This window comes from Prionailurus viverrinus, chromosome A2 (genome assembly GCF_022837055.1).
Source record: "Prionailurus viverrinus isolate Anna chromosome A2, UM_Priviv_1.0, whole genome shotgun sequence".
Classification (NCBI taxonomy): domain Eukaryota; kingdom Metazoa; phylum Chordata; class Mammalia; order Carnivora; family Felidae; genus Prionailurus; species Prionailurus viverrinus.
The window spans coordinates 56,638,426-56,662,182 of NC_062562.1; the positions used below are offsets into that span (position 1 = coordinate 56,638,426).

The 23,757-nt window shown below is 44.4% G+C and overlaps 1 protein-coding gene, 1 non-coding gene and 1 pseudogene across 2 annotated transcripts in view; all 3 read right to left on the minus strand.

Moving 5' to 3' along the window:
• Positions 1–3,353: 3,353 nt before the first annotated feature.
• RAB7A (RAB7A, member RAS oncogene family) overlaps positions 3,354–23,757 on the minus strand; it is a 71,040-nt gene continuing 50,636 nt past the window's right edge. The window contains exons 2-6 of the mRNA XM_047827616.1: positions 23,295–23,355; positions 21,645–21,771; positions 11,497–11,715; positions 9,778–9,906; positions 3,354–4,844 (exon numbers count right to left, since the gene is read on the minus strand). Coding sequence (XP_047683572.1) covers positions 4,749–4,844; positions 9,778–9,906; positions 11,497–11,715; positions 21,645–21,771; positions 23,295–23,347 — 624 coding nt within the window. The 5' untranslated portion in view covers positions 23,348–23,355 and the 3' untranslated portion in view covers positions 3,354–4,748. The remainder of the gene's footprint in view (positions 4,845–9,777; positions 9,907–11,496; positions 11,716–21,644; positions 21,772–23,294; positions 23,356–23,757) is intronic.
• LOC125149060 (ATP synthase subunit s, mitochondrial-like) lies at positions 16,289–18,172 on the minus strand (annotated as a pseudogene).
• On the minus strand, positions 17,216–17,322 carry LOC125161442 (U6 spliceosomal RNA). Its single transcript, XR_007150629.1, has one exon. It is a non-coding gene; the product is annotated as a U6 spliceosomal RNA (small nuclear RNA).

Below are 23,757 nucleotides of genomic sequence, written 5' to 3' on the forward strand. Positions count from 1 at the left end.
GGTAAGGATGATGGTTAGGATGAAGACAAGGGTTAGAATTAGGGCCTGGTTCAGGACCACTTTCAAATTCAAGGTCAAATTCGTAGTAATTCCAATTTCAGGGAGAGTTAAAGTCAGGATGATTATCAGTGTACAGGTTGAAGATCAAGGTCAAGTTCAAAGGGTGAGCTATAGTCAGAACATTAGTGGATCAGGGTGAGATGCCAGGTTAATTTTAAAGTTAACCCAAGGTCATGTCAAGGGGATCATAGTCAGGATCATTAGTGTAAGAAGGACAAGGTCTGGATCAAGTGGTTCTTGGTTAAAACCAGGGACTCTGTGAGATGGAGGATGATCAGGGCTGGGACAAGAGTTAACTTCATGGTCATTTCATGATTAAATTCAAGGGTAAGTTCAGCATTGATCTTGGTTAATTAGCATGCTAGCATCAGGCTGAAGGTCAATTTTGAAGTTCAAGTTCATTCCATGGGGCGCCTGGGTGGCGCAGTCGATTAAGCGTCCGACTTCAGCCAGGTCACGATCTCGCGGTCTGTGAGTTCGAGCCCCGCGTCGGGCTCTGGGCTGATGGCTCAGAGCCTGGAGCCTGTTTCCGATTCTGTGTCTCCCTCTCTCTCTGCCCCTCCCCCGTTCATGCTCTCTCTCTGTCCCAAAAATAAATAAACGTTGAAAAAAAAAAATTTGAAGTTCAAGTTCATTCCAAAGTTGTAATGAATATTAAATGTGATGTTTAGGGTCAAGCTCAAAATGAAGGTAATTCAAGAGAAACATGATATCCAAAGGGTGAGAGACTGGATCAGGGTTAGGATCGAGGGAAGATTCTAGCATAAAACCAAGTCCAAGATCACTTTATAGCCAGGGCGGGTCAAGGTTGGGTTCACAGAAAAGGTCCAGTTTGAGGTAAAGAACAGAGTCAACTTATAATCAGGATGAGACATGGTCAGAATCAGGGCAGTATCAGGTCAGGTTCAAAGGGTGAAACATGGTCAGAATGAGTTTCAAGGTCATTTCAAAGCCAGGAAGATCATCAATGTCATAGTGAAGGTTAAGAGGTTCAGCATCAAGTTCATGTTCAAGATCAGACCGGGGGCAAAATCATGGGTCTTTATTTTTTATTTTTTTACATTTTATTTATTTTTGATAGAGACTGAACACAGTGGGGGAGGGGCAGAGAGAGACAGAGACACAGAATCCAAAGCAGGCTCCAGGCTCTGAGCTGTCAGCACAGAGCCCGATATGAAGCTCAAACTCACAAACCACGAGATCATGACCTGAGCCAAAGTTGGATGCTAAACTGACTGAGCCACCCAGGCACCCCTGTTTATTTATTTTTTTTGAGTTTATTTTTGAGATAGAGAGAGAGTGTGTGTGTACAAGCAAGGGAGAGGTGGGGGGGGGGGGGGGACAGGGAGAGGAGAGACACAGAATCCGAAGCAGGCTTGAGTCTCTCAAACCCATGAACCTTGAGATCATGACCTGACCTGAAGTCAGACACTTAACCAACTGAGCCACCCAGGCGCCCCCAAATCATGGGTATGTCTGGCTGAGCATCAGGGTCTGGGTCAGGATTAGTGAAACAAATGAAGAAAAACTCAGCAATATAAATTCACGTCAAGAGCCAGGTCTGAGAGTCTGAGCCAATTAAGAGGAGTCTAATTAGTGTAAGCACACTCAGTCTGATTCATTTGATTTATGTAACTCCTAACTGCAAGTCAGTCTAAACCAAGATGGACACAAGAAGTGCGCTCCATGCATTCATCTCTTTGGCACATTCTTACTGGGAGGTAGAGTGAATTAGCACGAATCTAATTAGTGCTATTGAGAAGCATCATTATTAGTTCAAATGAGCTCGGTCTCAGGCATTCTTCCTAAAGGCAAAACCTCATTACCTAGTTAGTATCAACTAACACGAACATAAGCAATGCAACACACATTCATCTCAAAGGCATATTTTAAATGAGAAGTGGGAGGAATTAGGTTCAACCTGAAGAGGAGTTGGGATAAGAATTCCTGTCAATGCAACAAAATCGGCCTGGGACTCCTTATAGGTTGTTGGAGCAAACCACCAGTAAACCCAGCAATCCACACTCACACTGTGACACACAGTGACTTTGGGTCCAACTAAGGCATACTACTTAAACAAATCTGTGTTAGCGCAACAAACTCATTCCCATTCTTCTCAAAAGTAACATCTCCCTGTCAGAGCAAACGGAGATGAACGTGAGCACAGCAACAGCATCCGTCTCCATTCACGTTCTTACCGGGAGGCAGAGCACATTCAAATGAACCCGAGGAGTGTTACTGAAGAGAATCCTAAGTATCAACGAAAACAAACTCCATCCCGCACATCCTCCTCAAAAATAAATCCTTACCGCTTGTTGAAGCAAATCGACCTGTTTGGCTCAAAAGCACATGCTTATGGGGAATCTACGTGGGAATACGAAAAAAGATACTGTACTAGCGCAGAGTTCAGTGTCAGCCATTCCTTCTTTCTGTAAACGGCCAGGATGATTATCCATCTTAGAATAATGGTTGCGATGAGAGGTCAAGGTGAATCTCCACGTCACATTTAAGGTTAGGACCAGAGAACAAGATCGCTGAACAGGAGCCTGGTCTGTAGAGGAGTGCATCACCCAGGGTCCATAACCAGAGAAGATCTAGGCCACGCGGCACCAGCCAAGGTAGAGTTGTAACTGTGCGCTTCTGAGAATTCTATCTGTAACACACAAATGGAGCCAACAGCAGGCGCGAGGGAAGGAACCAAATGAGGAGCCTGAGACGTGGGAATGTAGAAACGTGTAGCAAAGGAGAATCCAAGAGCTTAGTCAATGGGGGCACTTCTAGAAGCAAAACCTACGCCAACCCTCTGACGTGGCATCTATTCAGTTCCAGCTGGTGACCTAGAATGTTGAACACGGGGCCCCTGCTGCCCCCCATCTTCCTCTCCTGCGAAAAATCAGAAATCCAGAACTATGCGGTATCTAAGTATCAGCAACTATGCCAACCACAACACAGAACAAAAAGAACACAAAGGCTAAGTTATAGTCATACCCACAGGCTGTGCATGGTCCACAGGCAACCAACACTCGGTAGCTGCTCCTCTAAAGGGACAACTTCTTCTCCATTCAGAGTCCCCAGGCCCCATCACTGTGATTTAAAAAAAAACAAACAAACCCAAAACTAGGGATAGGTACTGCACAGCTGGATGTGACAAGGCCTTTCTGCCTCAGAGCACCACATGAGCCCAGTTATGGAGGGCTCTTTAGCTTGCTAAAGCACTGGCTATGATTAGCTAACATGGTCTCTACCGAGCCAAGGGTCTAGAAGAAGGAAAAAAGACAGGGCAAAGGCAGATGATCTTTGTTCTTGTTACATTTTATTGGCATCACGTTCATCTCTTTACAGAAGAACTTGGCCCACACCCTAGAATGTAGACCTTTGGAAAAGGGGGAAGTGCTCCGTTAAGCAAGCTACAATGCAGGGGCAGATCCTAGGGAGGGGGCAGAACTGCCAGGGTTCCATACCAAAGAAACAGGTTAATTAATAATGGGCAAGACTGGGAGTCGGTGGGGAAAAGGAGAAAAAGGTTTGCTAACCTAAGGATACCACAACCCTGAAAGGAGCGCCTTCTAGAACAAAGGTAAAATCACTAGGACAGATCTGTTAGGATTTTCCTTTCCCTCTTATCAGTAGGATGCTGATCTATAGGGGATCGAAGTGTGGAAGTGGGGAGGGGAGGAAAAATGAGAATTTTAATTTCTGAAACAACCATTTATCCATTGCACGCACCACTGTATTATGCAAATCAACCTTTTGGAAAATTTAGACACAGAAGGGAACTAGACAGTTTTCCCCCTGGAGAGATGAAAAGCTTTTTGGCTCTTAAGTCTTTGATAAAAGGCGTACATAATTCTTGTGTCTACTGTACAGAATACTGCCTCTAGCTGGATTTCTGAATTCTGAGTTGCTAACACTCTGCAATCCAGACAGGGTTCAACCCTCCATCTTACACGCCTGCATTACAGGACTTAAACACATAATCCAAGAATTTCTTACACTAATTTATACATTTTTAATTGGTTGCATATATTAACATGTACTATAAGATTCTTTTCTAAGAAGCATTACATAATAAATGGATACTGTAAAAAGATCTGATTAGTTAAAAGTAACAAGCATTAACAGATACATACAAAACTCAGCCTTATCAGACTGGGTGTGAGCCTGTAATGAAGCATGGGGCACCAGCCTTCCCAAGTGGTAGCCTTCACAGGAGGGAGGGGTGGGGGTGGGGGTAAAAAGACCACAAGACCGTTAAAAAAATCAGATAACTAATTAGACACAGATTAACTGTAAACAGTTCTCTCTCCCCAGTGGACAAAAAGAATAAGCTTCCGATGCCGACTCCACACCAGAACGATTTCTACAGCTTGCCTGTCCTGGCTGCCATACGAGGGCTGATGTGGTGGGTGGGCAGACCCCGATGGAGTCATCACAGGCCTGGGCTGGAGTCTGTCTGCTTGTGTCAGGTGTAGGTATAGGGGTGTGTGTGTGAGTGTGTGTGTGTGTGTGTGTGTGTGTGTGTGTGTGTGTGTGTGTAAGGGTGAGTATGTTTGTTGGGGTTTCTTTTGGCAGCTGGATTTGAGAGATGACTTTATGTTTTGTTTGGAAGAGGAGAGGGGGCTTGTGTTGGAAGGCCTAAGTGTGTTCTTTGTTTGTGAAGGACTCTGTGCTCTGCTCTCACTGCCCCTTCAGCAACTGCAGCTTTCCGCCGAGGCCTTGGCCCGGTCGTTCTTGTCCAGTTTGATGGGTTCGGGGAATTCGTTGTACAGCTCCACCTCTGTTTCCTGGGCAGGGAGAGAGAGAAAGGCCTGTTACTCAGGGTATGGGGAGTTTCTGAGCTCAGCTCTGGCCCTCTTCCACTGGGCACAGTGGGCAGACCTGGCAGTGAACGAAGGGCTCTGGTGGAAGGCATTCAACCCTCTAGGCCCAAACTGGGGGAAGACAGGTTTTGCAATAACTCTGGGACAAGGTGAAGAGAGAAATTCAGCAGGAAGGGCAGCAATCGACACTGAGCACTCAGGACAGAGCTGACTCATGCTCTCCATCATAATCGAAATCTGGTGGCTTGGGGACCACAGCCAGCTCACAGATGCTTTGAGTGGTCCGTATCGTATCATTGCCAACACTTCAGAAGTCAGACTTCAGCATGGGCTGGATCCTGGCAGCTCTTAGCCCTTCCACAAGGCAGGAAGGGGCTGGGGCTGGAGTGCTGGCTGCCCTCTCAGTCCCCAAACATTCCACTAGGCCCCTATCTGACATTAATTTTTCTGGACTTACGGTCTATTTTCTTTTTCTTCCAAAGTTAAGAGGGTTTTTGTCTCTAAGTGCTGCGTGCTCAGAAACCAGCTATGGATGAATTTTATCATCAACTGTGGTTGTGAGGTCACAGCAGATGGACTGTGATCAGTTTAGTGTGACTTTCTGCTGAATTAACAAGTATCCAGTGAGGAGCAGTTTTCTACTTCCTGGTGTAGGAAAACAATCTGTCACTTAAACACTGAGCACCTATGTGCCAGCAACTGTTCTAGGATATGGAGATGAAGCAAGCAATGTTTCTAGTTGCTAAAAGTTGTCTAGGGAATGAGGGCCTGGGTGGCTCAGTCAGTCGAGCGTCTGACTTCTGCTCAGGTCATGATCTCACAGTTCGTGGTTTTGAGCCCCCTGTCGGGCTCTGAGCTGATAGTGTGGTGCTGGCTTTGGATTCTGTCTTCCTCTCTCTCTGTCCCTCCCCCACTCACACTCTCTCTCAAAAATCAACACGGAAAAAAATTAAAAACAAAGTTTTCTAGGGAAAATTATACTATTAACAATAGCTATAAAAGTAAAAACTCCCAAGAATTCACATTAAAAAAAGTAAAAGGTCTACCGAGGTATACAGAGTGTACAATTCAGTGGTTTTTTAGTGTATTCACAAAGTTGGGCAACCATCACCACTAATTCCAGAACATTTTCTTCACCCCATAAGGAAACCCTACACTCATTAGCAGTCATTCCCCATCCCCATCAGACACCCCTAAGCCTTGGCAACCACTCATCTACATTTTTTTAATTTTTATTTTTTAATGTTTTATTTATTTTTGAGAGAGAGAGAGACAGACAGACAGACAGACAGAGTATGAGCTGGGCAGGGGCAGAGAGAGAGGGAGACAGAATCCACAAAGCAGACTCTAGGCTCTGAGCTGTCAGCACAGAATCCGACGTGGGGCTCGAACCCGTGAACCACGAGATCATGACCTGAGCCGAAGTCGGATGCCCAACCGACTGAGCCACCAAGGTGCCCCTACATTTTTTTTTTAAATATATTTATTTTTGAGAGAAAGCATGAGCGGGAGAGGGGCAGAGATGCGGGGATAGAGGATCTGAAGCAGGCTGCGCTGACAGCAGTGACCCCGATGTGGGGCTCAAACCCACAAACCGTGAGATCATGACCTGAGCTGAAGTTGGACGCTAAACTGACTAAGCCACCCATGTGCCCCCATCTACTTTGTCTTAATAGATCCGCCTATTTTGGACACTTCACTTGATGGACATTTGTTTGTTTCTGCTTTTTGGCTACTATGGCTATTTTGGATGTACATGTTTTCACTCTTCCTGAGTATATACGTAGGAGTGGAGTCAAATGGTAACTCTTGGGGTGCCTGGGTGGCTCAGTTGGTTAAGTGTCTGACTCTTGATTTCGGCTCAGGTCATGATCTCATGGTTCGTTGAGTCTGAGCCCCGTACTGGGCTCCATGCTGACAGTGCAGAGCCTACCTGGGATTCTTTCTTTGCCCCTCCCCTGCTTGCCCACGCTCTCTCTTAAAAATAAATAGACTTAAAAAAAAAAAAAAGATAACTCTTTATGTGTAACTTTTTTGAAGAACTGCCAGACTGTTTTCCATACTGGCTGCACTATTTTACATTCCCACCAGGAGTGTATTTAATATGAAAGGCAAAGGATCTGAAAAATGATACGGTTTTATTGAAGGATGTCACACAAGACCTAAAATAATAGCTGTTATGGACTGCATCTTTGTGTCTGCCCCAAATTCCTACATTGAAATCCTAATCCCCAGTGTGCTAGCATTAGGAATAAGAAATGAAGGTTAAATGAGGCCATAAGGCTGGGGCCCTGATCGGACAGGATTAGTGTGTCCTTGAAGGAAGGGACACCAGAGAGAGGGGGCTCTTGCTTGCTCTAGGTCTTGCTGTCTGTGATCACGTAGGCAAAGCCATGCACCCGAGAACACAGCAGTCAGCAAATGGGGGAGAGAGTCCTTAGCAGAAAGTGAATTTGCTGGCACTGTGATTACAAACCTCTGGCTTCCAGAACCAAGAGAAGATAAAAGCCTGCTGTTTTGCCACCTATAGTATTTAGTTACGGCATCCAGAGCATACTAATAAGATAGCTGTAATGCGCAATCCCAGTCAGAATCTCAATAAAGTTTTCTACTTGGTTGCGGGAGCGGGGGGGAGAAAAAAGGTGGAACTATAATAAAATTCTCAGCCTAAATGGAAAATGCACCAACATGGCCAAGGAAAAAATACAAACAAGACTGGAGGGGTGGGGGAGTGGGGGGAGACTTGCCTTATCAGAGGTCAGATACACTATAAAGGCAGTCAAATCAAGACGGTCCAATCACAATTGCCAAATGGACTGGAGAGACCCGAAATAGATCCCAGTATACATGAATATTCACCCACATAAAGGTAATGCTTCAATCCACTGGGGTAAGTGGTTTTTTAACAATTTGCAACTAATGTTGGAAATAATTGGCTATCCCTCTTAAAGAGAAAGGTGAGACTCTATTTCCGCCTATAAGCCTAGATGAATTCCAGTTGAATCAGACAACACATAAACTAGATATAGAAAACCTAGAAATTTAAAATGACATACCTGTCTTAAAAAATTACTCTTTTCCTATGGCCCAGGGATAAAGCATAAGTGGAAAAGTCACATGCGATGCAGGTGAAGTTAATTCCTGTTCACAGAGTGCTCATGATCAGCGACAGGTGCCCAGGCCCCAGTGCCGCACAGCGGTGGCCTACAGGACAGGGAACCCCCAGACCGGCGGCACAGCAGCAGACCTACAGATGGTGCCGACTGCTCGCTGGTCAGCAGGTAAGAGAAAGGGCTGAAGCACTGCTGCCTTCGAGGAAAACGTTCTGGCAGCATCTTTTACTATTCATTACTTTTTAGAGTTTATTTTGAGAGAGAGAGCGAGCACGCACGTGCAAGCAGGGAAGGGGCAGAGAGAATCCCAAGCAGGCCTCCTGCTATCAGCTTAGAGCCCGACGCGGACCTCGAACTCACAAACCGTGAGATCATGACCTGACCCGAAACCAGGAATCAGACGCTTAACCGACTGAGCCACCCAGGTGTCCCTGGCACCATCTTTTAAAAGCACACATACCTTTCAATCTAACAATCTTACTCCTGAGAGGCTAGCATGTAGGAACAAAAAAGCATTATAATAAGGCTACAGAGACAGCAATATTCAGAGAGAAAAACTGACAGTGATGCCAGTCAACAGGGAACTGGTTGAAGGCAACTCCCCATACCTGTTTAGATTCGCATGCAAGTATCAGGAACATTAGGGAAAACATAGCAGGCTATTATTGACCTAGGTGCGAAGGTGGGTTAGAGGAAGCGGAAGAGAGGGAGGCCTAGGCCTCAGGCCTGCACCCTGTTATCCACGTTTCTCAACAGGCGCTATCCTGGCCTTCTGGGTCGATCAATTCTTCGTCAGGCAAGACTGTCCCCTTTCATCATGGAACCCTCAGTGCAGCCTCCAGTTGTTCCAGAATGGCAACAACCCATTCCAGTTACCTCCCTGCCCACAGGTCCAGATGCCCCATCCTGCTGAGAACTGCTGCATTCTAGAAACCTGGTTTCCTGGAGCTGGCAGAACCTGCCTTGCCCCTCACAGCCACCACGTGCTTCCTCAAATGTTCTCTGCACCCTCTGGCAGGCGCCTCACCTCTGACACTCACTCCCCCCCTAAGTCTGACTATCACAGATGACGGACGATGCCTCATGATGCCCCTTAACTCACTGGCCCTAACGGAGCCACTCAATCAAAAGAGCCTTCAACTCCCACATGCCAACAACAAGAAGTAACTGTTTGTTTTCTGGAAACAGCTGAGTAAACAACATTAAGAAAGAAATTCTCATTCAAGGAATACATTTCCTCGAGTTTCTGGGTAAGCTTTCCTTCTGGTGATCAAATATAACCATTTATGAGGATGACAGGAGTGACCCCACCTCATTCAATCTTAACCATCCTGCAAAGCAAGTATTCTTTTTATGAGGGGATGAAGTTCAGAGATGAAACACACACACACACACACACCCACCCACCCACCCACCACCACCATCACTAAATTTAATGATGCGTAGCAAACCTGGGATTTGAATTCCAATTGATGCTCTCCTCCAATGGAAGGAGCAATGTGGCCAGGGGCCTCCTAGTGGTCTGATCTCCTAACAGCATGCGGGAGAATAAGCACATACCCGTAAGGGTGGCCCTCAGCCTGTCTTCACTGCCCCTGTCCTATAGAGGTGGAATTTCTGGGAGCTTTAGCAAAATGCCTCATTACCTTCCCAGATAAACACATGGGGTTTTCTGGCTACACGGACAAAAGAGCTAGGAAAGAAGATTACGGACAAGGAAGCCAGGCAGGGGCTGGGTTGATGGTCAGTCAGCAGAGGGAGCCAGATAGCTGCTGGAGACCCACCTGTTTAAGTGCATTCCGTGCAATCGTCTGGAACGCCTGCTCCACGTTGATGGCCTCCTTGGCACTGGTCTCGAAGTAGGGAATGTTGTTTTTGCTGTAGCACCAGGCCTGTGCCCGCTTTGTGGCCACCTGGAAGAGGAAGCAGGGTGTATGTGTGCTCCTAATCTAGCACGGCCTCAACCTTCTCTAGAAGGATCATGGTCCCTAGTCTATAGGTAGCATAGGTGAGGGAGCAGACCTAGGGGGTGAGGGTGTGCAGGGACACAGCTGCAGACCTGTCCAAGGTCACCCTGCTGGCTCTGCATAACACAGCTAGACCTCAAACCCAAAGCCCATTCTATAATCCATAGTTTCTGACCCTTAGCTACACTTAAAAGGAGTAAGCAGCCAGCCCAAGAAGTATTGAATCATTTCTCCTAGGACCTCAGAGGTCCCAGCCCAGGAAATGCCTGGCAGCTTGGTCTCTAAGGTTCACTGTCCCTTACCCATTACTGCTCATATTAAACCACCTGTGTCACAATCTTGTGTCACAGAATCCTGCTGCTCTCACCAGCACCCCTACCCTCTCCTACCCCAATTCCTTCCCCGAGCCTTAGCCTATTTTCAGGCATGAGGGGACTGTCACTTAGAAAAGGGAGAAAATGAGATCAATGGCCAGAAATAAACCTAGTTATAATTAAGAGTCTATGTTCCCAAGAGAAATGCTATTTGAAAGTGAACCAGAGCAATTTTACTCAAAGCCCAAAGCGCAATCTTTTGCACACATGGAGATCCAGGCAGGCCCCCGAGGTGCAGGAGAGCAGAATTACAAAATCTAATCCCTTCCTTTCAAGTGCAGAAGAAGAACTGAGGCTCAGAAGGCAAAGGCAATGGTCTAAAGTCACAGCCGGTCAGGGGCAGCGTGGGGATTTAAACCAGGTCTCCTGAGCCCTGGTCCTCAAAGGCAGCTGGCCAAAATGTAGTTCACATTCCCACATATACCTTTCTAGAGCCATTCTGAGTGTAGCAAAGAACCCTCCAAACCACAAGGCACCGTGGAAGCCAGTGCCTCTCACAGGAGGGGAAAATAACAACCGGCCCATAGAAAGCCACCATTTTCCAAGCTCTTCCTGGGTGCCAGGCTTTCAGGTGCAGCGTCACCTGATCTCAGAGTATTCTTGTTACAGGAGTCAACGTTCAGACTCCAAGTAGTATTCCCAAATTAAAAGTGCATGAGCCAGGCTTTAAATGCAAGTCTGCTTTTAAATCCCAAAGACCAAAATGCAGACTGCAACCCAGCCTCAAGTCCAATTATTTCATGGGGACCAAAAGTGATGGACTTGCTGCTTTGCTGGCATAATCTCAAAGGGAAAACCACTGCAGACTTTCACTGTCCCTGTGTTGCCACAGAGAAAGCAAAACTGGTATGCCATTACTCGGTTAGGAAGCACGGCTTTATTCCAAGGGCTGGATGGGAAACTAGTTCTCTCTCCCCTCTCCCCCAGTATGGGGCACGTGCACACACACACACACACACACACACACACACACACACACACACACACAGATATACTGGGTATTGGTCCTTAAGGCACGTGGCTTTTTACTAATCAAAACTAAAAACAGTAGCCATCTGAAACTTAGCTGCTACTTTTAAAAGAAGGCCCAGCAGCCACGACCTAAATGAGGGTAGATTCGTAAGCATCCACATTTTCGACTGTCACTACCTTTGGCACTTACTTGTCTGTTTTCGAGGTCAATCTTGTTTCCCAACACCACGAAGGGGAAGTTTTCAGGATCCCGGGGACTGGCCTGGATGAGAAACTCATCTCTCCAGCTATCAAGGGTTTTGAATGTGTTGGGGGCAGTGACGTCAAATACCAGAACGCAGCAGTCTGCGCCTCTGTAGAAGGCCACACCGAGGGACTGGAACCGTTCCTGTCCTGCTGTGTCCCAGATCTGCGAGAGACAAAACATTATTCCTTGGGGAACACGGCTGTAGGAGTGGGGGACACCAGAGGAAACGAGTTGGATCACGGAGACACTCAGAGACAAGTGACTTCAGAACCAGAGTATCCAGAAGAGCCCTGACAGACAGCATGTGTGAGTGCATGTGTCTGTGAGAGGTGACACTGAGTCCGAACTCTGTTAGAAAATGTCTTTACCTTGATCCAGGTGGTAGTCACACGAACAGATATTTATGTGAAATTCATGTAAACTTAAGGTTTATGTACTCTGGAGACTTTTTGGGGGTGACAGAATTACAGGGAGGTGATTACTCACTGAATTGTATATTTAAATTTACACATTTTACTGTCTATTAAGCTTACCTTAAAAAAAAACAGCATGTTTTATTTATAGTATAACTCACTTAAAAACAAAAAAAGCAAACAAAAACCCCTGACAGAGAGAGATGAAGGGAAAGACAGCAAGAACATACTCTAGAATATAGGTGAAAGCCGGCTTTCAATCTGAACACCATGTACTACTGACCAGCTCAAAGAACTTCACGCCGTTCATTGCCTTGCTAGGTTTGAGCGCGAAGATGGATTCCCTCGCTGCCCTAGATTCCTAACAAGGCCACCCTGATCAGCCTGGAGAGATGACAGGTGTTTTGAGAAATGGTCCCACATCCCCCAGCCAGTCACCAGGTTTAAGAAAGTGGCTGGGTCAGAAGCAGCATACTATTACCTCCAGCTGACACGGGTCTCCCCCCCCACTACTGGATTCACTGTCGGCAGGGAACCTGCTCAGCTTCAGAACACAAGAACTTGGACCATCCTTACGACCCAGATACATACCAGCTTTACGTCCACATCACTGGCCAACCACCCCAAAGGCCCAGGGTTTGAACCCAAATGGAGTGTGGATTGGACCACTATGGTTTTATCTCCAGAACCAGATTCTGCAGAAAGATGGTTGAGCTCCTCTGTGAAGCCCTTCTCAGGCAGCCAGTCCTGCCTCACTCCAGGTGATCTGGAACACCTGGGCAACACGTCAAGTGTCCCTAGGCCATACAAAGATTGAGCTCTCAGTTCATGTAAGAAGAGCACCATATAAGATGAGGGTAGGACGCCCGGTTAGGATGACTTAGGTGCGAGGCTGAAGGGCAGTAGAAACAAACCCAAAGCCTATTAGTCTAACTGCCTCTCATCAGAGTTGGAGGACTAAATGCTGCCCCACCCCCAAGACAACAAGCTAAGTACACACATGTAGACACGACATGATCTCTAGTGTCACTGGATCCCCAGCAGAGGGGCTGTTGGTGAGGTCTGATTTTGTGCTTTTCGGGTTTCCCAACATCCTACACTGAATGTGCGTCTCTGAGTGAAAAAATGAACCCTTTCTCGTAAGAGAGAGACTGGGACGAAGGGGGACTCAAGAGCTTGGTCACACAAGAAGGTAAGTAGAAACAGACAACTATTCCTATAAAGAGAAAATAAGAAAACAAGATTTAAAACCAGAATTTAAATCTAGGCTTGTACCAAAAAAAAAAAAAAAAAAAATTCCATTAGAGAAGTGAGTAACATTGTTCTTATGTAAACATCTGGGTAAGTAAAGCCAAAAGAGCCCTCCAAACACTTGGCACACACTGCCCCACGAGACCATTACTCTAGGTGTCCGTGCTGTGGGGTTTTATGTAGCTGAAATCCTCCCCCACACGTCACTCCTCTCTGCCCTGTGAAACACTGCAGCACTTTCTCTGACAGCGACTCACACCTTTATGGATGCCCAACAAACTCAGCGAACAACTTCATTCTTGTTAAAAAAAAGCAAAACAAAAAAAAACCACCCCGGCTGCCAATTTTCTGTACTTGTAACTTAGTAATGAATGCTAACATACAGAGCCTCTTCTGTATTTCAGGTGCTTGTTTAGGACAGAATCCCAACAGGAGAATTACATAAGAACTCTACCACTTTTGGGTGGAACCAAATGGGTATTTGGAACTCAAATACACAGAGAAGGCAAAGTAAGGGGTTGTTAAAAAGAAAAGCTGAAAAGCTGGGGAGTTATTCTTAGCAACTTTCAAAAATTTATCTTCAAACCTAGAAAAGTATAGTCCTATAACTGTGGTCTTTAAAACTTTTTAGTATTTTAACTGAAATATTTTGTTTTCTACATTCAAAACACACCCATATAACTACCTGCTACTTGAATGTGACAAATATTAACACTGACACCTTCATGTCAGTTTTTTTACTATTTTTTTATTGTCTAGTTTTATTTAAATTTTAGTCATTTAAAAAATTATTTATTTTTTCTAAGTTTATTTATTGATTTTGAGAGAGAGAGAGTGAGCAGGGGAGGGGCAGAGAGGGGGGGGGAGAGAGAGAGAGAGAGAGAGAGAGAGAGAGAGAGAGAGAATCCAAAGCAGGCTTTGCATCACCATCAGTGCAGAGCCCAACATGGGGCTCAAACTCATGAACCTCGAAATCATGACCTGAGCTGAAATCAAGAGTCAGATGTTTAAACTGAGCCACCCAGCCCCCTACCCCATCCCCCCTTTTAAAAGGAAACAGAGTAAACCCTTCCTCACAGCATTCCCTTTCCTCCCTCCCCAGAAGTAAATGGTTCCTGAAGAACTTTTTAGACAAATGGTATTATCCTATACATCTTTTTTTGCAATTTGCTTTTTTTTCCCCTTTTCCAAAAGTTAATGGTTATATAGTATTCCACTTTCTTAATATACATCCTTTATTCCCTGGTCATCTGAACTGTTTGCAGTTTTTCAAAAAAGCTGCAATGAGCATTTTTCCTAGGCTTCTCTTCTTGTGCCCAGAGGTAAATTTCTCTAGGCTACCTGCCTAGACAGAGAATTGCGCATGTTCAACAATGGAAAGCAAAATGGTAGTCTCTATTAAGAAGAGCTAATATCCCACCAACAGCTTGAGAATATTCTGCTTCCCTATATTCCTGCCCAAACTTGATTTTGTCAGCCTTTTTTTCCATGTCTGCACATTAAAAAAAAAAATTTATTTGGAGAGAAAGCCACATGTACATGCATGCAAGCAGGGAAGAACAGAGAGGGAGAGTGACAGAATCTCAAGCAGGCTCTGCAAACCCACAAACCGCGAGATCACGACCTGAGCTGAAACCAAGGGTCGGACGCTTAACTGAACGAGCCACCCAGGTGTCCCTTCATGTGTACATATTTATAGTAACACACTTTATTAACTTAAAATTTTAAAAAATGTTTATTTTTGAGAGACAGACAGACACACAATGTGGGCAAGGGACAGAGGAAAACAGAGGATCTGAAGTAGGCTCTATACTGACACCAGCGAGCCTGATGCAGGGCTCAAACTCACCAACTGTGAGATCATGACCTGAGCTGAAGTCAGACACTCAACTGACTCAAGTCTGGGTCACCCCATGCTTTAACTTTAAATTACAATGTAACAAATTAATGTTAAAATACAATAAAGAATATCTGGGTAGTACATCTGAATCACTTTAAAGAACTCTATCTACATCAAGAGAGATCTATATAAAATGAGGAATATATTAGAATTAAAAGGCTATCTAGTTTGCATTTTTCTTAAAATGTATATAAACTCTCACTTGCAACTCAGTGACTTTAATAATAAGTCATGTCTGAATATTTATTTTCTACATGATGGACTCCTTGTTTACAATGTTATGGTAAAGGGGCTCCTGGGTGGCTCTGTCGGTTAAGCATCCAACTCTTGGTTTCAGCCCAGGTCATGATCTCACAGTTTGCGAGCAAGTGCCAAAGCACTGTGTAGGACTCTGAGCTGACAGCATGGAGCCTGCTGAGGATTCTCTCTCCCTGTCCCCCTCTCGTGTTCTCTCTCACTCAAAAATGAATAAGTTAAAAAAAAAAAGTTACAGTATGACATTCTTTTAGTCCTATGGACGGTAAATAGAATATCTGTTACTGTTTACCATTAACAATTTCAATTATTATTATTTTTTAATGTTTTTATTTATTTTTGAGACAAAGAGAGACCAAGCATGAACAGGGGAGGGGAAGAGAGAGAGGGAGACACAGAATCCGAAGCGGGCTCCAGGCCCTGAGCTGTCAGCACAGAGCCTGACGCGGGGCTTGAACCCACAGACTGTGAGATCATGACCTGAGCAGAAGTCAGACGCTTAACCGACTGAGCCACCCAGGCGCCCCATTTTTTTAAATTATTTTTTTAATGTTTTAATTTATACCATTAACAATTTCAGATAATACTTTATATTGAAATAAGACACTTTTCTTCCCATCTCCATGATTTACTTATTTTATAACCAGAAGTTTGTTCCTTCACCTTGACCTGTTTCTCCCACTTCCCACCCTCCCTCCCCTCTGGTGGCCACCGGTTTGTTCTGTGTATTTATGAGTCTGTTTTTGTTTATTCATTTGTTTTTTTCAGATTCCACAGACAAGTAAAATATGGTATTTGTCTTTGATTTATTTCACTTAGCATAGGCCCATCCATGGTGTTGCAAATGGCAAGATCTCATTCCTTTTTTATTGCGAGTAACATTCCATTGTATGTATACGCATCTTGTCTATTCATTCATCTGTGGATGGACACTTGGGCTGCTTCCATATGAAATAAAACACTCACTGAATATTATAATTTTACTTCAAATCTAATTTTAGTTCCAGAGAAGGCAGTACTATCTTAAAGGCTTGGACAAGGTTTTCTTTTTCTCTTACTCCAGGAAGATCACTTAACAGCAAACACTTGAGGGTTTTACTTAAGTGATGCAGAGAAATGATGCCTTTGTCTGTGATAGCCCCACACAGAATTGTTTCCATTTCCAACACACTTTGTCGTAAATTTTTAAGTTTACAAAGTCTCAACAGTGATCCTCAATATAATGACACGTGCATGACCTTATGTTTCTAGCATGCTGTTAGTGCTCCATGGGACCAAACCTGATGCTCAGGATTTAAGAGCCGGTGCATCAACTGCCTGAATCCTGTCTGTCTAGGGAGCCTGCTGAGAGGTCGTTATAGTCCTTCTGCCAACTCTCCTGGCCACGGCAGCGCAGAACGGCCCCACCGCACAGTAGCCACATGGATGCTGTCCCTTCAGGGTTGACATCCACTTTATTCAACCAGGCCCAGAAGTATCTGGAGTCACAGGACCACGGGAGTTTCTTTAAGCCACACAACTGCTGGCAAGTTTTTCCTGAAGGCATCATTTGATAGCATCGGAGAAGCGGAGGGTGTAAGGAAGAGGAGGTGTTCCCTGCACCTACAGTGGTCCAGCCCGCCCTGTCGCCTTTTTAAATTTGCAATTCCCTGCAGTGAAGCCATTGGAATTAAAGGCTTCTTCTCATAATTGCCTGCTGATGTCTTTTGTCCAGTTATCCAGTGGGTTGTCTGTTGACTGGATACTATGATGCATTATTAACATTTTCTTCTGGTCTGTGGTTTGTTTTTGTCATTAGGGAGTCTTATTATTCAAATGTTTACTTTTTTTTTCCTTTCTTTTTAAAAATATGGAACGCTTCACGAATTTGTGTGTCATCCTTGCGCAGGGGCCATGCTAATCTTCTCCGTATCGTTCCAATTTCAGTATATGTGCTGCCGAAGCGAGCACTCCGATGTTTACTTTAATGTAGTTTTACTGTCAATCCTTTAGGATTTTCGCTTTCTCTATTTTAAACACCAAAGGTTAAAAGAATTTTTTTTTTACTTTTAAAGTTTTCATTTTGTATTTTTTTCATTCAGGTCTTGAACCCTCCCTCTTGGTTACTCCTCCTCATTTAAAGGGAAAACCACTGGCCCGTCCCATTTACTGTGTAACTCCACTTTGCTAGTCTTCTGGAAGCCACCTCTCTACCCAGTGTCCAGCTGGGGGTGGCTTGTTTGTGTGCTCTCCGTTCCCTTGATCTGACTCTGACAATATCACAGTTTAAATTGCTATGGATTCAGAGTAAGTTACCTTTAAATTTTTCATGCATACTTGATTCCATCTAATGTTTACTACTGACTGATTTCTAGCTTCTTCCTGAACCATATAAGGAATTTAAAAAACCCACAGCAGTCACTAATCTTCCTCCACACATTAAATTACAGAGGTCCAATCCTGGTTTTCTATGATAGTTTAGAAGTAACATACTCTTATGGTCATAATTCTAACAATAAATACATGTATACAATTAAAGTTGACCTCAATTTATCTTCCTAACCTTTCCAAATGAAATCACTTTCCTTCTGTCTGAAGTACATCTTTTAGAATTTTCACTGTGGAACTTAAGGATATATGCTTTCATTCTTAGTATTTTCAGTAGAGACAGAATACTGTGGTCAAGGTTTCTTTCAGAATATATTCCACTGCCTGGTGATCTCCACGGTTACCGTTTGGAGTCAACAGCCTCATTTTTGCTCCTTTTCAAGATCATCTTTTTTCTCTGGATGCTTTCAAGTTTGTCTTTTTTTTTTTTTTTTTTTTTGGAGAGAGAGAACGACCAAGTGCATGCAGGGGAGGGGGGCAGGAGAGGGAGGGAGAGAATCCTAGCAGGCTCCATGCTCAGCATGAAGCCCAATGTGGGGCTCGATCTCACAACGGTGAGATCATGACCTGAGCCAAAATCTAGAGCCACCCAGGCGCCCCCCCCCCCCCTTTTTTTTTGTAATTTCATTATGATTCATCGAGATTTCTTTTTTATTTATCCATCTTGGAGTTCGGGCTTCCTCAATCTGTGGATTGGTGCCACATCAGTTCTAGCAAATTCTCAGCAAATATTATCTTTGATCTTTGTTTTGAGATTGATTAAAAGGAAGTCTGACCTATCTACTGAATCCTGTTTGTACCTCTCTTTCCTACCATTCTTCATTTCAGCTCTCTTCTAGCATACTGATTTGTTGCTAAAAACATTCTCGGATTTCCACCTTTTGGTTATTGTATTTTTTTTTATAAATTCTATTAACTTACACACTTGTTTAGTTTCTTCTCTCCAGATATCTAAGATTGTCTTATTTCTCTGAAATATAAAAACCACTCTGAAAGATCAGGGAACTTTCCATTGGTTCTCGTCTTGTTTTCTTATTCGGATCATCTTATTGCATGTTGCTAAAAGCCCGTGAAAAATATGTGAGGATTCTTCAAGATCTACCTTGATGACGCCTTTGTCCAGAGATCATGACTCTCATTTACTTCTAGTCTTTCAAGCTGCCTGCAACAGCATGAGGGCCAGCTTTTCCTTTCAACCTTTCAGGAACACGTTCTCTGGGGCACCTCGGTGGCTCAGTCGATTAAGTGTCTGACTTCAGCTGAAGTCATGATCTCATCGTTCATGAGTTTGAGCCCCGCACTGGGCTCTGTGCTGACAGCTCAGAGCCTGGAACCTGCTTCGGATTCTGTGTCTCCCTCTCTCTGCCCACCTTCCCCCCCCACCCCTGCTTGCACTCTCTCAAAAATAAATATTAAAAAAAAAAAGGAACACATTCTCTTTCCCACTGTTTCCAGACTCCAGTGACAAGTGGTTCTTCAGATGGTGTTCACTCCAGTAGTGCAGCAGTATAGGGTGCAAGCTTAGTAGGGTATGTGGGCTCTATTATAATGGCCCCAAACCCAGGAGGACCTGGGGTCTGACTTCTGAATCAGCCCACATCGCCGTCAAAACCACAGCTTGGTCCTATAGCTCTGTTTCTCCTAGGTACAGGATGCAGCTTTTAGTCTGGCTGGTACACATGTGGAATCCTCGGGTGCTACTTTACTCTAGTACCCTGAAGCTATTCTGTTCCCTTCTGCCTTCTATGGTCTCTGAGAACTCCTCTAACTGTTGTTAAGTAATCAGTCTCTTCTCTTCAGAGACAGATTTTGCTTGTTGGTGTTCTGCAGTTTTGAGTTTCCCAGGTAAATTGCTCAGTTCTTACAGCTTACTGTTTTCTTCAGGTGTCTTTAACCTGCAGTTTAACTGTTCGTTTGGCTTATTTCAATGACCATCTTTTCACTTCTTGAAGTTCTATGTTTTCCATATCCTCATTTTTTATAGTGTCCTTTTTCTCTATGGTTTCTATTCCCTTTCTAAAAATCTCTAGTCATTGTGAACATCTTTTGTGGTACGTTATTTCCTCATGTGGCTATGAGCTCACCTTCTGTTCTGAGGTTGCAAGTCTTCCTATAAAATGGTCTCGACTCTGCTTGTGTCAGGAGTGGCAGGGGTTTATAGGTTTATGTCAAATTCTTTAACATTTCTGTACCATGTAGAGTATAAGTTCAGAACCCACACATGAGCATAGTGGGACTGAGCGTCTCCAACAAGAAGGCAAAGAGGCAAAAGCCCCAAGCTTTTACTTCATGCATGAGCTCTGCCACTTCACTGGATTAAGGCATTTGTTCCTGTTTTCACATCTTTCCAAGGTCCTATGTGAGTGGGAGTCTCTCTCCCTCCCTCTCTCTTTCTCTCCAAGGGGATTCCTACTTCCAGCTCTCCCACCTTTTGTAGTCACTTCTCTTGCCCATGGTGAGTGATAAAACTCTAGTCCTGGTTATAAAGTTGCTTTTAAAGCATCATGACGGAAGCCCCTGGGCTTATCACTAGTTCTCAGTTCCATCTTCTTTCCTGTAATCTGGAAATTACCTTTTCTCTCAAGCTTGGTCTTTAAAACTTTAGTCTGAGCCTGGGTGGCTCAGTTGGTTAAATATCCGACTTTTGATTTTAGCTCAGACCATGATCTCATGGTTCTTGAGTTTGAGCCCCACACTAGGCTTCGGGCTGTCAGCTTGGCAATCTGCTTGGGATTCTCTCCCTCACCCTCTCTGCCCCTCCCGGGCTCACATGCACATGTGAGCGCATGCGCTCTGTCAAATAAAACTTAGAACTTAAAAAAAACTTTAGTTGTATTTTAAACATCTCTATGTGTATGTGTGAGGGAGGTGGGGAGGGGAAATCCATATTAACTGCATCCTGGAGGTGTGAGTCAAGGAAGTGTCAAGAGTCTTTATCCTCTGGGAGCACGTCACAGCTTGAGGTCAATGTGCATAAAAACCATCTGTAACGCCTGGATCATTCAAACGTTTCAGCAAACTTGGCGTTTGCTAGGACTACAGTGGGATAAGAACTATATTTGTCTCAAGAGGCCTGAGTCTGCCAAGGGCATCATTTAATATAGGAAAAAATAACTGCTGTGGAGGTAGGAATTTGAAAAGACAACACCTGGGCTAAAGGTTGGAGACCTGGGGATGGGCTGAGATGGGACAAAGGGGCTGGGCTGGAAGCAGACATGTGCAAGGACAGGGTTGTAAGAGCAGCACATGGTTTGGAAGAGCTGGCAAAAGACAAAAAAGTGAAGAACAGTTTGTAGCCAGAACGCAAAGGCTTTCCAAAGGTCATATGAAAGAACCCGTATTTTATCCTAACTGTTGCAAGAGACGCCCTTGAAAGATTAAGGTGATACATGCAAAAGCCAGGCTGGCTTAAAAGAAACTCAACTTTGGTGGCTACAGGCAGGACAGATGAAAAGAAGCCAGAAAAACAGGGAACTACATTAATAGCTACTGTAAGAACCTAGGAGAGACCCAAAGATGTTCTGGCCTAAAAAACTATGCAAGGATATTAAAAAAGGCATGAGTTAGACATTTTGGAGACACAATAAGACAGAGGACTGTGTGTTTTCAAATTCAGCAAAAAAAAAAAACAAACAAAAAAAACAAAAACAAAACCCCAAAACAGAAGTCCAATGAAATTTGAACTTTTTTGGAACGACAATGAAAAATTTCTAGTATGTCTCATGCAATATACGGTCATACTTGATGTCCTGTATTTTCTCGGCAATACCACCTGTGGAAAATTATCCATGAATATAGTAGTGGGAACTGAAGAACAGGGAGGGGAAATGCCTAGGCATGAAAAAAAGGGTTCAGAATGAATGAACTAACAAGATTTGATGGGCAAAGTTGTGACATGTGCTTACCTGCATTGTAACTAGTCTGTCATCCACCATCACCTCCTTTGTCAGAAAGTCTGCTCCTATTGTAGCTTTGTACTGATTACTGAATTTCTTGTTCACATACTGGTTCATGAGTGATGTCTTACCAACTCTGAAATTGGAGAAAAACCACAAGTATAGGTCAACTAGGAAGGGACTGAAAACTGATTCTGGTATTTGCAGCTCTGAAGAGACTTGCCTATCTTGAAAGAAAACAAAGAACTGTAATCACAACAGAGGGCAGTGCCAGCAAACTGCCCAGCATTATTCATTTGAGGTTGTATTTTCTCCTGGGATAAAAATAGAGGGTACAAATGTAGTCCAGATGTTGAAAAGCTGCTTGTAAGTTTTGGTACAAGCACCTCAGATGGTAGAGCCTAATATTATTTTTTCCTTCCAGAAAGATGTCAGCAAATACTCTCCTTCTAAAAGAAGCTACAGTAATAAGATCGTTCCAATATTCCAAAAATATCCCTTATGTCTTCGGTGTCTCTCCATTTAGAGGCTGCTATTCAGTCCAAGAAAGTAATGGCAGGAGGAAGTCATTGGCTGAGAGCAGACACACACACCAGTCAGCCACCTGCTGCTTCAAAGTCTAAAATCTGAAGGAGAAAGCACCAGTATTCCACCAAATCAGAATCTACCTCAAAGTAAGCTCTTCCAGGGATGTTCCCCCCGCCCCAGTATGAGAACTCAGCAAAGAGACAATGGATTTCTTGGTGATGAGATTAGTTAGGGCAGGCTGAAGATGATGCAAAAGCCTTCTTCAAAGCCAACTGGATCACCTTCCTTTCTCACTAAGGAACATTCTTATCTGTATATGCAGAGCACCTGGAAGTACAGTTACGGCTTAAGGAAGTGAGTGTTCTCCAAACCAGGCCACCTGCATCTGAATTTTCAGGGGAGAGGCCAGGAGATCTGGAATCAAGTAAAGGCCTGGTGATTCTTTCTGGGCAAGTTTGGGCCTAACACCGTATCTCTCAATCCTGACAGCACACTAGAGTCACTAAGAGTATGGGAGGGAGATAGACAGACAGACAGACAGATGTGTGTATTTAAGGTACTGCCAACTCGGCCCTACCCACTGGTCTGGAAAAACACCAACTTTTAAAAGGCTCCTCAGGCAATTGAAAAAGCCAGCCAGAGTAGAAAAATCACTGCCTTTTTAAAGGGCAGGGGACTTTGGGATACAGAGGCACACCCGTGTTTATTATCATTATTTTTAAAAAGGCCCAGCTTTCAGTTGGTCTAAGGTTTCACAGGTCACCTCAGAAAAGTCTCCTTTTCTGAGCTACTGCTAGGCCCCACAGCTGCTAGGCATGGCGTCAGTGGCAACAAATCTACTTAAACAGCACTCCTTAGTCTAACCAGCTTGGAAAAAAGGGACTCCATGAAACTGCTCTTGAGTTTAAATAGCCCCCCCTCCCCCCAAATCATGCCTAAGATCATGGAACGAAGGGTTATATAACAAGAGATCGTTCACATTTCTGCTGTGCCCAAAACGGCTGGAGACCTAGGGCCCTCATGCCACCACTACTAGAGAAGGAAGTGGCAGGTGTCAGCGTGGAGGGCACGGGCTTCAAAGGAGGCTTCATCCAAACCAATGTGTCAGTTCAAATGGTGAGAGCCACTTACCCAGAATCTCCCAGGATGATAACCTTCAGCAACACTTTCTTCCTAGAGGTCATCCTTCAAACTAAAAGGAGAAAAGAAAACACACTGTGAGTGTGACAGAATTACCAAGGCAAACCACCTCCCCTGGCACAAACCTCTCAAGAGCCGCAGGAGAACTGTGTCCTGAGCCTTCCTGTTGGCCATCCTGCCCCTCGAAGTGGCCTAAAAGAATGGATTCTCCCTCCTGGATCAGTCTGGATCAATGCTCCCAACTTACTCAACAGCTCGGTCCTGTTCCATTCAAGTCTCTGTTCAAATAGCACCTCATCAGAGAGGTGATCACTTTATCTAAAGTAGCACCCCCTCTCCCTATCTGCTCTCTATCCCTTTACGTGGCCTTAGTTTTCTTCAGAGAACCTACCATTACTTCACATTTGCATCTATTACATCTGTCTGTCTTCTTCCATTTCCAATAATCTCTGCC